The 17,114-nt window shown below is 38.6% G+C and overlaps 1 protein-coding gene across 1 annotated transcript in view; it reads right to left on the bottom strand.

Moving 5' to 3' along the window:
* Positions 1–2,377: 2,377 nt before the first annotated feature.
* Positions 2,378–17,114, bottom strand: part of LOC126095122 (uncharacterized) — a 70,665-nt gene continuing 55,928 nt past the window's right edge. The window contains exons 4-5 of the mRNA XM_049909830.1: positions 14,708–14,919; positions 2,378–8,879 (exon numbers count right to left, since the gene is read on the bottom strand). Of these exons, the coding sequence (XP_049765787.1) occupies positions 8,783–8,879; positions 14,708–14,919 (309 nt within the window). The 3' untranslated portion in view covers positions 2,378–8,782. The remainder of the gene's footprint in view (positions 8,880–14,707; positions 14,920–17,114) is intronic.

Below are 17,114 nucleotides of genomic sequence, written 5' to 3'. Positions count from 1 at the left end.
AAATACACAAATGTGTTGTAGTTAATAACAAGGATTGGATTAAGAAACTGAAACTGTAAAAAGGACCACAAATAAGAAACTACATAATTTGAGTTGAAAGGTTTTTATTGAATTCGATTAGACTTTTCAGCAGGCTTGCGAGTAAGGCTGAAATTGTCAGTAACCTTTCATGCAAGTGTTCTTCCTCAGAGCTAACAAACCACACAGTCATGCACAGATGGCTACATTGTCTCAGCTGGCCAGTGTCTGCAGCATCTCATTCCCTCAGCCACTCTTTCCCCTCTCACCCCTTGAGCAGCAGTGCCAGAATAATGCAGCCAGAAGTATGTTTACCAGCTCTGAGGAAAAACTTCGTCTGACAGCTCGATGACATTTTCAAACTCGTGGAAGTGCATGTTGATGGTTCAACATTTAAAGTCCGTATGGTGAATGGTTATCTTACACCTTCCAGAAAGATTAACCTGAAACCACTTATGTGTGGGACACTACACCAAAGTTGCCAATATCAAATTGTATATAATATCCTCAATGATGATCACTGCATTCAACAGATTTTTAAATGATTTCATTGTGACTGTAATAATCTGTGGCTGCTTTGTGTTTGTGTACAACTTACCACTAACTGCAAATAGAAAGGTACTGTAGAGTCTTGTGGTTCCCAGTGATGAGGGATGCTAAAAGGTTCCCAGTAGCTTCTAAATATGTGAATAGGTGATCATATCAATAAAATCAGATTGAATCCACTGAAAATTTATTGAGTATCTGTATAGTTCACATTCTATGACAGACAATATAATACACTTGTTATTCTACAGAAAATACATTTCTGTAATATAAAATAATTATCTGATATCTGCTTGCTTTTATACAAAAAATAAATTAAAATGAATAATATTAAATTATCTACAGTATATGTATCTGTATAGATATATATATATATATATATTGCACCTCAAATAAAAGATTGACTGTATTCACTCACAGGTACACAATTTTATATCATAATTGCATATTCCACAATCAGCTGCACCGTAACTAACCAGCAAACCTGGCCACCAATATAGTGTCATGGTTATCTGCTAAACAGGTACAATGTCACCTTCACTTAAAACACACATTAATTTAATAAAGCTTATGTAAGGAAAATATTAACATTGACTAAAGCGTTATACTCAGCCTTTAGCTACACATATTCTGCAACTAATTGTTCTCTTATGATGATTTTAAGCTGAAATAACTGATTTGAAAATAGTTTCAGGCTATATACAAATCTATTATAATCACAAAATGGAGTTTACTCTTTATACATGGTAATGTGGTATGTTAGTATTTAATTCTTAGAACAAACAAGTGAAAATTGACACGAGAAAAGTCCATTTTAGATTTCCTGAAATTTTTGTGTTTGATTGAATCATGGAAACAGTAGTACAGGTGTAACAAACAATTACTAAATATGATGTGTATGATTATTAGTTATCATGAAAGTGATACCTGAAAAAATTATCTATTTTCTCATATCTTTCCTCAGCATATAATTATTACAAATCTGAAGCAATCAACAAGAACTGTGTACTTCGCAAAATAATTTTTTTTTGTGAAGAGTTGGTGTTTATTTGCATAATGTACGATTTTTTATGTAGCTTCACAAAAATCACAGAAGAAGTGAAGATGGGCAATAATACTGTATATATCTCATTAATAAATACACAGGGGACCATTTTCGGAAAAATAACATGGAAGATAGCAATGAATTACCAGTTAAAATGAACAGCAATGGAAGCCCATACAATGCATCATCATTCTTTGTTCAAAAAGAAGGTTTATTTGACACACACACTTCACTCATACCTCTAAGCATCACATATTATCACTAGGAACATTACAAGATATGTAAGTACAACATATATGTCTACAACAAGTGGCAACGTAACACCAATTTCCATGCCTGCAGTACACAAGGGTATAATATTTCATTCTTTCATAGGCTTCATCATTAATAGTAAAGTCACATAACATACCAGTATGCAATGTAGTCACTAAAACAATATACGCAAGCCACCATTAACGTGGTAAGACGGCATTACAATGTTTCATGGCATTAGATGGGCACAAATGCTGATGCCCATCATGCAGTTAACATCAAGGCCTTGAAACGGGAAAAATCATATGCTTTTTCAGTTCTTTGTGGACTGAAAATAATGAGTGCACATAATAAGTACTCAGCATCTAAGCTATATTCAACTTGAACAGAGATGGGCAGCTGTTCATTTTCTTGAACAGTAGCAACAGTGTCTCTCTCAGTATGATCATTTCTCAACAGTTATTGAGAATTACAAAGGGATACCTGAATTTAAAAATTAATTGCTAAGACTGTCAATATACATCATTTCATTTAAACTGTTAACATTGTTGTCATTTTGTTACACTTAATTCCTTTACAGACACCACAAAAATCTTAGTGTTAGAAATGAACATATAACTATATAGCATTAGGAAAAAAGAGCAGTTTGTTTCTTTAACTAGCAGCAACAGCTACTATATTTACTGAACTTTCTCAGACACCTTTTCATGAAAAAGTGGATTGGCTTTCAGTTTAGTGCCAGTTAAAAAGAGTCCTTTATCTTCTGTCAGTTACTACACTTCCTTTTCTTTCATTTCCTTGCAGTTTTACTAGTTCCATTTTCAAAATTTGTTTTTTTATTTAACTTATAACAAATTTGTCTCTTCCATTTGTTTGCCGGTCCACTTTTGAGTTTATGTTTTGATTTTGTATCAGTGTTTAATACTACATAGTGTGTGGGGCAAATGAAATTCAGTGTGTAACTGGGAAAATATATGCAAATCTAAAACATGAAGTAATTTAATCGTATCCATCATGGAAGCAAGAAAATAACCACCAGTATGACACACAATGTGTGCTGTTAGCTGACACATTATACACTGTGCCTCAAGAGAAAATGGGTAGGTGTGATAAACATCCCCGTGTTAGAAAAGTTGCCTAATAGCAGCTGCACTGCTAATGAAATTATCTACGTAGAGTTGTACAAAAAAGTGACAAGTTTCAACACAAGACTAGCTACTGTGTCTTAAGTCATTGGTTACATCTCATGTCGAACACCAATACAGTTTCTTATCGAGGCCAATAGCTATTTTCTCAGCACCTACGTCAGTAGATTCCACATGCACTTACATGCGTAAATTGTGCATCATTAAGAAAGATGTTAACTGAATAAAAGCTGAGTCAGTGAAGATAAATGGAAGATGAAATTTCATGATGTTATCTATAATGTTTTAAGATGTCTGGTTTGTACACATTGCTGAGCCTGGGCTGGAGAAAAGGCAACAACATATGACGAATGAAGTGGAAGACGTATAAAGCAAATATTCAGAATGATCTCAATGGAAATATTTTGTTGTTATTATGGATGAGAGAACAGTACTGAGAGGATCTGCTTACAAAAAGTGAAGCACACCAGCATATGAGGCAGGTGTGAGCCAGATTCCAATCCAACCCGTGTGCAAGATTACTGGCAATTGGGCCAGTAAAGCAATCAACTTTAAAGTGTTTATTGGGTGGTTTCACATCCTCATTTAGGCAAATTCTGTGTTGATTACACTCTCTGCCTCACAAAATGTGGTGCACACATTTAAAATATGATGGAACAACAAAAATTACATGACTCGCGAATAGATGGTACAAGCGATTTTGCTCCCTCACTGGTGACTGTGGCAGCAGAACGAGTAGGTGGTAACAAAATTTAAAATAAATAAAAGCCAAATCACTATGGAACTGGACCCCTTGACTACAAAATAACAATAGGAAGAAAAATCTGAATCATGCTGAAGTGCACACAAGTGGAAAAGATGTAATAACTGAATTTTGCCTTTGGTTTAGACAAGGCAACAATTTTGGATGTTGTAGCACTCCTCCTCCTCCTTCTTACCCTGTTTATTATTAAATAAATCAACATTTTCGCACCTATAAATCATAGTTCTCTGACACTCAACATTGGAGTTCAATCTAAATTTAATGTATATTTCTTGGTTATTGCTGTAATGTGATACTTTTCCGATGATCCAGGTTTTGTAATGATATTTCTGTCTCTTCATCGCATCTTGTACCTTTTCTTATAAAAAAGAAGCTCTACTTTTAAATACATTACATACGATGCCTGGGTAGTTTATTTCCACGTTTCCCAGCCTTAACGTGAAATTCAATACTTACATTACATGTTAAAAGGGCAGTTGTGAAAAAGTATTCTGTACACATAGACCTTTGTGGGCATTCATGTTTTCAACATTCTTTTGAAGCTAACTAGTACTGCTAATATTCTAACACACATTTTTAAGATAAGTACCACTCTGAAACAGGGCCGTCTGAGTTCTGCAGTAGCTGTACTATGCATGCTCGCAAACTACTTCCAACTGTTGATTATCAACAAATGCCATTGTGGTAGCTTTCATTTGTGTGAACACTGATTTATCTTAGGTAATTAAAAATGCAGTAGACTGTTAAATAAGTGCTGTTATTCGTTTCTTAAATGTGGGAGAGGTGAAAGCTACCAAAATTCGTTAGCATATTAATGAAGTAGGGAGAAAATGCTTGGAATGGTTAGAAAAATGGTGAAGAGCATTTCACATGTTGACTGCCACTAGGCCGCCACAGTAACGTCTCACATTGTGTGTCCGCCAGTGGACACAGAGGAGTCTCATGACTAATATCTGGCCTGACGGTGAAACATTCATCATTACACACATGGCAGTCAGTGTATTTAAAGGCCGCACAATTGAGAACGATGACATGCAAACTGGGTGAATGTCCCTCATTACTGATGTCCTGGTGCAGAATTTCAATAAAAAAATTCGAGGAGACAAATTTTACACTATTTCATCATTATCTCACACCTTACATCACACTACAAAAAGTGTTGTGTGACGGAATGCTTACACACATGTCAGGTTCCAAAAATACTAAGCGAGTTGCAAAACCACTCGTTTAGCCAGTGCAATGGCTTTACTCCACAGCTAATGCTGAAGAGAATAAATTTTTAATCAAAACTGTCACTGGTGACAAAATGTGGCTTCCCCACAATACATCAGTATCGAAGCATAAGTGCTTGGAATGTAGACATTTAAGATCACCCGAGGAACAGTTCCAACAAATAATTTCAGTCTGAAAAATCAAGTGCTCATTTTGGAGTAGGCGGAATGTTCTGCTTGTTGGCTTTTTTGCCTTGGGATAGCATTGTCGATGCAGTTACTGAGAAATTTAAAGAAACTGCACCTTGAAATCCAAAACAAAAGACAGAGCATACTCAAAGAGGGCTTGTTTAGCCCCACATCAGTGTCTGCTCCCGTGTGGCTCATTAAGATCATGTCTGGTTGGGAATAAACTGACCATCCTCTGTATACTCTGATCTAGCATCTAGTGACTATCATTTGTTCTTGTATTTAAAAGAAGCACCTTCCCAGTCAGCAGTGTGAGGAAGACGACAATATTGCCAGTCCATGCTACGAGGAAGTAGATGACATTAAAACTTTAGTACAGGTTGCTTTAAACAAAAATATCAGGTGGGAGATTTCTATGGATTCCAGAAATTTGTCATAAGTTACAATAAGCACTTTTAATACAGGTGAAAATTATGTTGAAAAATAGATTAAGGTCTAATCTTTCACACAAAAATAGTGGGGTTGTACTATTGCATTTTTTTTATTTTTCTAAAATTGGTACTTATGTTAAAAAAGTGCCTCATACATTCAATGTCAATTTACGTTGATTTAATGAACCATTATGTTCAATGCGTTTTGTAAAATCCTTTTCTTAGGATCTGACCTAATTAGTAGGTTGCTTATTTACAGTCTAAGCTGACTCGTTACAATTTTTATATAACCAATCTTTTGTTATTAAGTTAACATATTAACTGCCCCAGACCACCAGCAGACACAGCAGAGGTTCATATCTGACACAGAGTGCCTGCCACCAGCCACACACTCCACTGTTTAGTACAGTATATCTTTGGATGGTGCCTAAAGTTGTAAAAAACAAAGATCAAAACACTGAACAAGATGTTGTACCTGATTTCCTGTACAATGGCATCAACTCGATCAAGAGACACAAACTAATGCACATACTGTACCACTATGGTCCTAAACATAGTGCGGCATGTGGCTGCTGGCAAGCACAAGGTATGAGGCATGAAAACTCTATTCTGCCTTCCGGTGGCCTCATGCCAGTCAGCTTTTTGATCGAGAGAAATGTAAAATATTATTTACCCTGCCCAATCAACAGACAAAAATTGCAAATCATTTATATTAAATCAGGTTTGTCTCATAATTCATGGACCAAAAAGATACCTGCCTGGAAGACGTGTCCATTTCACCAATAAAGGTCAAGGGAATAAACTTCTGATCCAGAATGCATATATTTTCTGTGGAACACACAGAAGAGACTGAATATGACTACTCCCACCAGCAACAGACAGTACGATGGTTTTCATCAATTTCAGAGAACAATTTACACATTTTTATAGTATGTAAACTACTGATGGAAGAATTACATGTATCTGGTCCATGATATAGCAAAATATTAAAATTTTTATGATCGTAATATTACATAAAAACTGTCATAGTGGGAACATCACAAAATTTTTCATGCATACATTTTTCGATATATAGCTGAAAAGTTCAGCTATAAACCAGAAAGATAGAAAAGAATTAGTCTCTCATAATAATTTGAAATGATGATATTGGCTGTCTCATTCATTTCAGCCTTCTTTCTTGAAATGGAACATTTGGCTTTCATCATCATTTTGTTGCAAATCTACTGAGAATTGGAGAGTCTCCAAACTTTCTGAAAACACAGATGTTAATCTTTCACTGACCCCACACAACAAAAACAGATGGAAGCTCTTAATGATACAGATTCACAAGTCTATATTCATTTTATATATGTGGACGGGAAATTATACTTACGGGGAATGGCTGCAACAAATTGCACAAGAAGACAGAAGTTCAATCTTATAAAATACAGATTGTTTAAGGCATTGGAAGTCAATTGCAAGCTATATTACCATTTAAAATCATATACTATAATAATTCATAGCTGAATTATGGATACCTGGAGCACACAGGTTTCTGTGTTATACTCTCATCATATACATAGTGCTATCCAATGTTTACATGAAATGCACCAATAGCTGTTACATTACTTTACAACATTAATAAATTATAATAAAATAAATAATTCCTTTGTACAAAGTTATTTACATTTTAGGTCTTTTTTATGTGCAAATAGGAAATTTTACACAGTACTAAATCCAGTCTATCAAACAAGCAACTTCATTTGATAACCCAACCACTGAATTTGAATTCAGTTTTACATACATAAAATCAACCTAACCAATCACAAAAATCTTTAGTTAACAAAAAATTAGAATTTTTAACAAAATAAAAAGTACAGTCTTTGCCAAAGACTTTTGAAGGCAAGAAACAAGTTAGTGTGTCAAAGTACCATGCCAATACACTAAAATTCACAGTCATTACTTCCACAGCAACTAGTGAAATGTCTGAGTGATGTACGGTCAACTCAATATTTGCTGCTCCATTTAGGATTTTGGTGTACTTGCAAATTTAACTGGAAAATTAGAGAATATCTTGCACAAAAATTAAGTAAATCTAAAACACCTGTTATGTGCAAACATGTCATCAACTACTTAGTAATGTGACAGCTTACAGAATCATATACCTACACAACACTGATACATAGTGATCCTTAAAAAAATTAATACAGCAGTAAATAAAGTTTTAGTGCAAGATATATGAACATTTTTCTTCTATTTCTACAAATACGTTTTTTCGAAACACAATGTACAAACAACGGTCTCAGCGCAAATTTATGTAAATCACTGCAACAATCTCATGGATTAGATACAAAAGTACATCATCATACCATATTCTCTTCAGCATTAATTTAAAAAATGACATTTTCAGAAAGAGATGCTGACTGTGGTATTCAGAATTTTTTTGTCTTCTTTTGACAGATGGCTCAAAATTAAAACTAAAGGAATGATCTATACATTGCATGCTTCATTAAAAGAAAAAACAACAACAACATTCAAAACTTTGAAGGCCACATCGAAACCACCATAAAAGCATTTGCAACTGCATGTACAATGACAAATAAAACTGTAACACTGAGGGTCAGAAACACAAGATACTACAGAAAAAATGCTAAAAATAACTACAACACCGATACGAGTAAATGTTTAGGTTAGTTACACCATTAAAATGCAAAATACAGGAACTAAAAAAAGCACTCATTTGCATTTCACAACTGATTTAATTTACACTGATGAAGCCTTCACCAACTCTCCAATGTTAGCTGAAATGTTTACACAAAACAATAAAAGTTATTACACTTCTTTTATTTTGCTCCTCATGAAGATATATAGGATTAATGCATACCAATAATGATGAAATGCTTAAATGCTGAATTCATGTTTTACTATAAAATGTTCTTATTTGTCCTGAAGTCCTGGATATCTACACATTATAAAAATTAGCTTTACTGTTACACAGTTTGGTGATGAAGACTGTAACACAATATATGGGCAAGAGAGACAACCTGCCAGTACTTTAAATAAATTCACATGAGTAAGCATTAAAATATTTTGAAATGATCTGTTTTTGATTAGAGCTCAAATAATTTTATGAATGGCTGGTGCTGCCATGCACTTCTATAACAATGAAATCGACATTTATGTGAAAGTGATACTTGCTCATTCTACATATTTTCAGGTATAACATCAGGTATAAGATATGTTGTTAAGTCATTTATATCATCCACAAACTTAACTTTTCTGGAAGTGTTCTCATCCAACCTGCAAAAGGAAAATGAGGAAAATCGTTTATCAGTCTGATCTGATTTCAAACAAGTCTTTCATATTTATCACATGATTTTATCTAACAGGTGAATATTGAAGCAGAATTTATTATACAAATAAATTATTTTATTATCTGCATTTTAAATATAGCTCTACAGAAGAATATTAGTGAACAGATGTGATGACTCTGGACACACAAGATCATACAGACCAGTAGTGTGTAAAGACTGAAGCAGCCACTATATTATATTACCATTATCCAGTGTTCATACAATAATAAAAAATATCAGCTTTCTTACTGACTTAGTCAACATACAGAAAACTGCTGCTTTTCAAAGATGTACTGTACATGATGGAAGAACAACACAACAAAAGCAGAGTGACAGAACAGGAGAAAGGAAAAAAATACAACATTATGGAAGCTGGTTTTGTTAAATTTCTCAAAACCCAACAATTAAAATCTACCACAACGTTCACATATACACCACACGTCAGACATATTTTATACACCTTCACATTCACAATGACACTATTGTCAATTGACATGGAGTTGAGAAAGAGAGGTTACCAGTGTGTCGCAATTTATGGAATTACCTTTAGTGGAAATACGAATGGCATATTAAAAAGCATCAATAATTGTTGTGACTTGCCGATCTTTCAAAGTGCCACTGCACAGTTACGCGCGTCCTCTACATGCGGCGCTGTCTGCCAGCCATGCAGCAGCAGCGCCACCTAAGCGGCCAGCCAGCCAGTGGCCGCTAGACTTGGACTCAGTTATGATTTGACTGTTGAAGTGTACACACGTCTTACTCTGTTTACTTGATCTGTGACTTTCATGTATTGCGTCTTCCTTGAAGTATATTTGTTCAACTTGAAGTTATTACAATTGGCGACGAGGATGGGATTTTTCTTTTCCATCATTGACCCACATGTTTCCATGGCTACTTTAGAGCAACTATTGTAAGGTCTCATAGAACAGCAAACGCTTCTCACAAATGCAATTCGTGATTTCGTCGCGGCATCAAATGCGGGGCATCTCTCATCATCGTCTCTACCTACTTTTCCTCCTTACGACGAGATGGCGGAAGACTGGTCTGATTACGAAAAACGTCTTCGACAGCACTTCTTGGCATTTCATGTCGCGGACGAACAAACATGTAAGTCTCTGTTCCTTTCACGGATTTCACCTCAAATGTATCTGTTGTTGTCGCAATTGGCTCCTTTGAAAGATCCTGCATCTTTGTCCTTTGCTGAAATGTGCTCACTTCTGTCCATCTATTTTCAAAAGCAAATGCATGTGGCAGCCTCTTGTGTTGCCTTTTATCATCGTCAAAAACAACCAAATCAATCCTATCGCACTTGGGCTGCTGAACTTCACGGCCTCAGTAGAAAGTGTCAATTTGTTACTGAAGTTCACAAAGAATCCTACGCTGATTCCATGGTACAGGATGCTATTATCCGCTCGGTGCCCGACAAATAAGTTAGGCAACGTGCCCTTCAGTTGGCAAATCCAACTCTAGATGAAGTCCTATCTATCGCTCAGTCTTTTGAAATTTCTCGTGCCACTGGAGCACAAATAGAGGCATGGGGCAATGTCAGGGAAATACAAACTCTGTGCGATGTTGACGAAGCATGTGGTGTGTCCCATCGGCTGACGTGGCTGCAGTATGCTCCCAAGTGCAGCCTCAGCCTAACCGTAAACAAACCTCTAAGAGACTGCAGCAAAACCGATGGCAACTTCCTTCATGTCCGCGGTGTTTTACGAAACATTCACGAGAAGATTGTGCACAACGTTGGGCTGTGTGTCATAAATGCAAAAAAAAAAAAAGGGTCATGTGTCATCCGTTTGCAAATCCAGACGCCTACATGATGTTCATGAACATGACACTGATTCTGATTCTGTGCTGTCTGTCAATTGTACTTCTTCCCTTTCAGGGAAGTTATTCCTCACTGTCCAAATACTTGGTCAAGATGTTTGCATGCAGATGGATACTGGTTCTGCTGCCACTATCATCAATTCTCAGACGTATCTTCAGTTGGGTTCTCCAATCCTGTCACCTGTCACTAGGCAATTACGGACTTATAATAAACAGAAGATTTCTCTCTTGGGACAATTTGATGCTGAGGTATCTTACAAATCTGTCGTTTGCAATGTTCCCATATTTGTGGTCGACCATAGTAATGCAGAGAATCTTTTTGGTTTCGATGCCTTTCGTGTTTTTGGGTTCTCCATAGATGACTCTGTCAATATCATCTCTGATGCTATTCCTTATGCTCAATTGGATTCCTTGTCGATGACATTTTTGTCCCGTTTTTCTCCTGGGTTAGGCCATGCAAACGACTTTGAAGCTCATATCACGCTCAAACCACTGCTCGGCCTAAGTTTTTTCGGGCTCGGCCCATTCCTGTGGCCCTTCGTGATCAGGTCAAACGGGAGCTGGATCGTCTCACTGCTTCAGGGGTCTTGCTTCCTGTCACTTCCAGTGAGTGGTCCTCTCCTGTCGTTGTCGTTGTCGTTGCTACGTCAAATGGTGATATTCGTCTCTGTGGCAATTTCAAAGCCACTGTAAATACTCAATGCCGTATCGACACTTACCCTATGCCTCGACCTGAAGAATTGTTCACTAAACTTGCTGGAGGCCAGTATTTTTCTAAACTTGACCTGTCAGAAGCTTATCATCAACTTCCTCTCGACATTGCTTCCCGGCAGTTTCTAGTCCTTAACATGCCTTTCGGCCTCTATCAATACCAACGATTGCCATTCGGGGTTGCCAGTGCCCCTGCTCTCTTTCAGGGTTCTTGGAACAATTATTGCTCACTGTCCCTGGGTGTATAAATTACCAGGACGACATTGTTGTCACTGGCTCCACCACTGATGAACATCTTCAAAATCTCTGCACTCTTTTTCATGTCTTACAGACTGCCAGTCTTAAGTGTAATCTTCAGAAATCAAAATTTTTTCAGGCATCTATCACTTACTTTGGTTTTCAGCTCTCTCTGGATGGTATGTGACCGCTTTGGCAAACTGTCGCTGCGATCCTTGCCCTTCCTCGCCCTACATCTGTTAAGGAACTGCAGGCCTTCTTGGGGAAAATAGCGTACTATCACAAGTTTTTATCATCTGCTGCTTCGGTGGCTCAGCCGTTGCATCGCCTGTTGCATAAAAACGTGCCTTTTCCCTGGTCCGCGTCATGTGATACGGCTTTCCAGCAATTGAAGACTATGCTGAAACAGGCCCCGTGCCTGGCTACTTATCGACCTGGCCAAAATCTTGTTCTTGCCACAGACGCCTCTCAGTAAGGGGTCGGTGCAGTCTTTGCACACTGTTTTTCTGACAGTTCTGAACAATCCATTGCTTATGCCTCCAAAACGCTCACGGATGCCCAACAACAGTATTCTCAAATTGAAAAAGAAAGCTTTGGCCATTGTTTATGCTCTTCATAAGATTGGTGTTTTTCTCTATGGATCCAAATTTCATCTTGTTACGGATCACAAACCACTTGTTTCCTTGCTTCATCCATCAACGTCACTTCCCGACAAGGCTGCACACCTCCTCCAGCGTTGGGCTCTTTACTTGTCTCGTTTTAATTATGAGATTCATTTCCAGCCAACAGCTCAACATGTGAATGTTGATGCACTGTCTCACCTTCCCATGGGTCCTGATCTGGCATTCGATAGGGATGAACTTTTGTGTTTCCACCTGGATGTTGCCGAGCAGTGGGTTGTGGATGGGTTCCCCATCACCAGGGACCGACTGGCGGCTGCTACGGGTTCTGAGCCTACCCTCTCCCGGGTTTTACACTGTGTTCAGAAGGGTTGGCCAGATCAGCCGTCTGCTAAGAGTTCTGATCCGTTGCAGAACTACTACGCTTTGCTTTACCACCTCACGGCTAGGGATGGTGTTATCTTCCTTTCCACCGAAAATCCTTTGCTGCGTGTTGTGGTACCTGCATCTTTGCGTGCTTCGGTCTTGCGCCTCCTTCACCAAGGGCACTGGGGTATCTCTCGCACAAAATTTCTGGCGCGCTGTCATGCGTACTGGCCCGGCATCGACTCCGAAATCACACACATGGTCGCTGCCTGCAGCACTTGTGCGTCACAGGCCGCTGCCCCGAAGTCATCTTTGTCACCGTGGCCTTCGCCTAAGAAGTCCTGGGAGCATATTCATGCTGAATCCGCGGGACCTTTTTTAGGTATTTATTGGCTTCTCATCATTGACGCCTACTCTTACTTTCCTTTCATTGTCCGTTGCACGTCGCCTACCACCGCGGCAACCACCAATGCTCTAGCTCGCATTTTCCCTTTGGAAGGTCTTCCCTCTACTCTTGTTACTGATAATGGTCCGCAATTTGCCTCTTCCGATTTTGCGGATTTTTGTGCCTGTCACGGCATCATGCATATCACAGCCCCTCCGTTCCATCCACAGTCAAATGGTGAGTCTGAACAACTGGTCCACACATTTGAGGTTCAGATGCGGAAACTTCTGACTTCTTCTGCTGCTGATGATGCGCTTCTCCAATTTCTGGCTTCTTACCGTTTCACCCCCATGGGCGACCACAGCCCAGCTGAGCTCTTACATGGCCGACAGCCCCGCACGCACCTCATCTTCTGCGGCCTTCCACCTCATGGCCGCGGGTGCCTTCGCTTGGCTGGTTCACCGCCGCCAACCTTGTATGGGTACGGGGATATGGCAGGTGGCGAAAATGGAGTCTGGCCGCATCTTACGACACCGTGGCCAACGCCTGTATGAAATCCAGACGGACACGGGTGTTGCAGTCAGTGGGTCATTCGGACCAGCTTTGGCCTCGTGTGCAGGCAACGCCTGTTCCGGATGCCGCTACACCACCTTCGGCTCTACCTGATGCTTGGGATACTGGAATCTCTCATTACTCAGAACGCAGTCCTCTCACCATCATATCGGTGCCAGCACAAGAACTGATGCCACCAGGAGACGTGCCCATGCAGGAACCAGATGACCATCATCTGTCGGAGCAATTCTACTCACCTCCTTCTCCTACGGATGCGGACACATCGCCCATGTCTCCTGTTATAACAACCGGACTTGCCGCAACGGGCAGATTGGTGCATGGGGCCCCAGCAGATTTGACCCCCGCGTCTCCTGTCATCTCTACCCGTTATCATCGGGGGCACTTCCGTCTGTACGGGAAGCCTCCTCCTCAAGACTTTATGGCCAGTCAAACAACACCTATGGACGTTAGCAATCTACAGGCCACTTCCATCAAGACCTGTGCAAAATATTCAAAGGGGGGGAAAGTGTTGTGACTCGCCAACCTTTCAAAGTGCTGCCGCGCAGTTACGCGCGTCCTCTACATGCAGCGCTGTCTGCCAGCCATGCAGCAGCAGTGCTACCTAAGCGGCCAGCCAGCCAGCCAGCACCCGCTAGACTTGGACTCAGTTATGATTTGACTGTTAAAGTGTACACACGTCTTACTCTGTTTACTTGATCTGTGACTTTCATGTATTGCGTCTTCCTTGAAGTATATTTGTTCAACTTGAAGTTATTACAATAATGAGACAGAGGCACTCCTAGAATATGAAATTAGCGTAAAACAAACAAACAAACAAACAAACACACACACACACACACACACACACACACACACACACACACACACACACACACACACACACACCAAAAAAGAAAAGTCTGCAATAATTACATACCACAGCAGGTGGATAGCTAAAAGCAAACATACTTTGAAAGTGAATAGAAATAAAGAGGCAACTAAACATAAATTACAGTGCACAGCACAATTCATTTTTGGCAGTTGTGCCTAAGAGGTCAGCAGGGCAGAGACACATACCATCCCCTAATGACTGGCCAGCAGGTGGAGAAGACTGCTGGTGCATTCAGGATCAAGCAAATGCCCAGCCGTTCAGGGTAGTGCTTGCTCAGAAGCCATATGAGGTTCTTGATGAGCTGGTAGTCCATGCACGTTATTCCAAAGTCCTTCAAGTCAAATATTATGCACAAGTTGTCTATCACCTCCTCAAAGCACCTCTTGCATGCGTCTTCCTAAAACACAAATAGTAAGCAGAGTCTAATTTCTTTGGACTACAGCATTGGAAACTGTTGGGATAATACAGGTGCAGCACAGACATGGAGGTGAGACAAATGGAGCACCAGTTAGCTATGTAGTCGATTGCACGTACCACTGCCTATCATTTTAAACAATGGAAAATCCAAGATGGAATGTAACATTATTATGAGAAGAAAAGTTGCCATTCACCATATAGCAGAGATGCTGAGTTGCAGATAGGTACAACAAAAAGACTGTCACAAATAAAGCATTCAGCCAGTAAGGCCTTTGTCAAAAACAGATGACGAACGGACACACACACACACACAATGTGTGCAAGTTGCGTTTGTGTGTGTGTGTGTGTGTGTGTGTGTGTGTGTGTGTGTGTGTGTCCGCGCACGCGCGCGCGCTGTCTATTTTTGACGAAGGCCTTACTGGCCAAAAGCTTTATTTGTGATAGTCTTTTTGTTGTACCTATCTGTGACTCAGCATCTCTGCTGTATGGTGAGTGGCAACTTTCCTTTTCATAATATTGCCTATCATTTTACATTTTTAACTTGCTAAATTTTCTCTCTGCCTATGATATCAAATGAACACATTAAAAAACTTGTGAAAAACAGCAAAAAGCTTTAAAAGGAAGCAAACTTACTGGGAGTGTTGTTTAATTCATACAGTTTTTATTTGAAACTGCACTTCATGTCACAGGAAGTCTACAGAACAAATAAATCAGTAAGTTAACATATTTTCTCAGTATTATTTACTAATGTGTTCCAGGAAAACATTTTGGAGGACGTTAACTATTACAACGAAAGTCTGCATACAGAATAAATATGCATACCTCATGCACAATTATCTTGCAGATGTACCTCTGAAATGTTAGAAGTTTCTAAGACTATTACATGTTACACAGCATACATAATAATTTAACAACCCATCACGGTTCAAAAGACAAAGAATGTTTTCATTATTAAAGTTCCATGACAAAAAAAAAAATTGCTAGTTTGCATTACAGTTGACCTCCACTAAGGAAAAAACATAATTGGTGATGAAATAAATTTTCAATTTTTTTGCAAGTGATTTACTGAGCCTCCCAGATACCAAAATTAGTTTAAATACCTAGCTTATGATACATATACTCAAGAACACATCAAATCCTGTATAAAATCTTTATTTATAAATCTATAGCACATTCAGAGGAAGAGGATAAGTATCTAACATTGTTAAATTACATTTTTTCTTTATTGTATTTGTTCACTTGTAAATATACAACAAGTATTGTTGAAGGATACAGCCAACTACAAAAAGTTGGAGACATAAAATGCAGACGTGACAGTCACACTGTGTTTATTTGAGAGTGGGCACAGCCATTGTCAACCTAGCTCGGCTGTCTGACAACTAAAGACGGGTGAGCTTCAGTCGGGCTGTGAGCTGAAGAGCCTATAGACAGCAACAATAGACAGTGGCACAACTGAAACGGAGTCATTGGGGGACATAGTCGGAATGTGAAACATCTGTATCCTCGCCCTAGTGCTGGTAACACATGCTGGATGGAAACCTGCAGATTCTGGCTGTTTTAAGAAGGCAGCATCCATAGAGGTCTCAAAATATTGTTTAAACATGAAAATGTTCTATAAAAATGAATCCAAACTAACTACACAAAAACCAATAGCATCATTTTAAAGAGAAAATTAAGATGATTTCACTGATAGTTATCTGCCTTTAAGGATACAGTGTACTTTTTCGGCTCAATATAATGTAAAAATCAACACCTACTTCTTTCAGGCACTGTTTATAAAGTATATGTTTTACAGATGTTTCTGTTGATACCTGGTAATGCAGCACACTGTCTAAACAAATCAGAAGTATTTTGAATATTTATGAACCTGATTATGGTTATTAAAAAAATTACAAAGAAACTGATGCAATTTTTTTTTCAAAATGCTTCCTCAAATTGAGATACCTTTTAATCCAATGTTATACATTTGAAGGAGACCAAATTTTTACCAGACATGCATGACATGATGGCTGAGGTACTGGACCTATTTACCCACCTATTATGTATATTACAAGGATAAAAAAATATCACATCTTACACTTTAATTTTTTTCCTAATAAAAACATTTTTTTTTCAATAATTTAGTTGATTCTGCAATAAAGCTTAGGTCTACTACATAAGTATGGACTATTGCAA

Source organism: Schistocerca cancellata, chromosome 8, assembly GCF_023864275.1.
Source record: "Schistocerca cancellata isolate TAMUIC-IGC-003103 chromosome 8, iqSchCanc2.1, whole genome shotgun sequence".
NCBI lineage: Eukaryota > Metazoa > Arthropoda > Insecta > Orthoptera > Acrididae > Schistocerca > Schistocerca cancellata.
The sequence above is the reverse complement of the archived record's forward strand: the minus strand, read 5'-3'. Positions and strand labels throughout refer to the sequence as shown.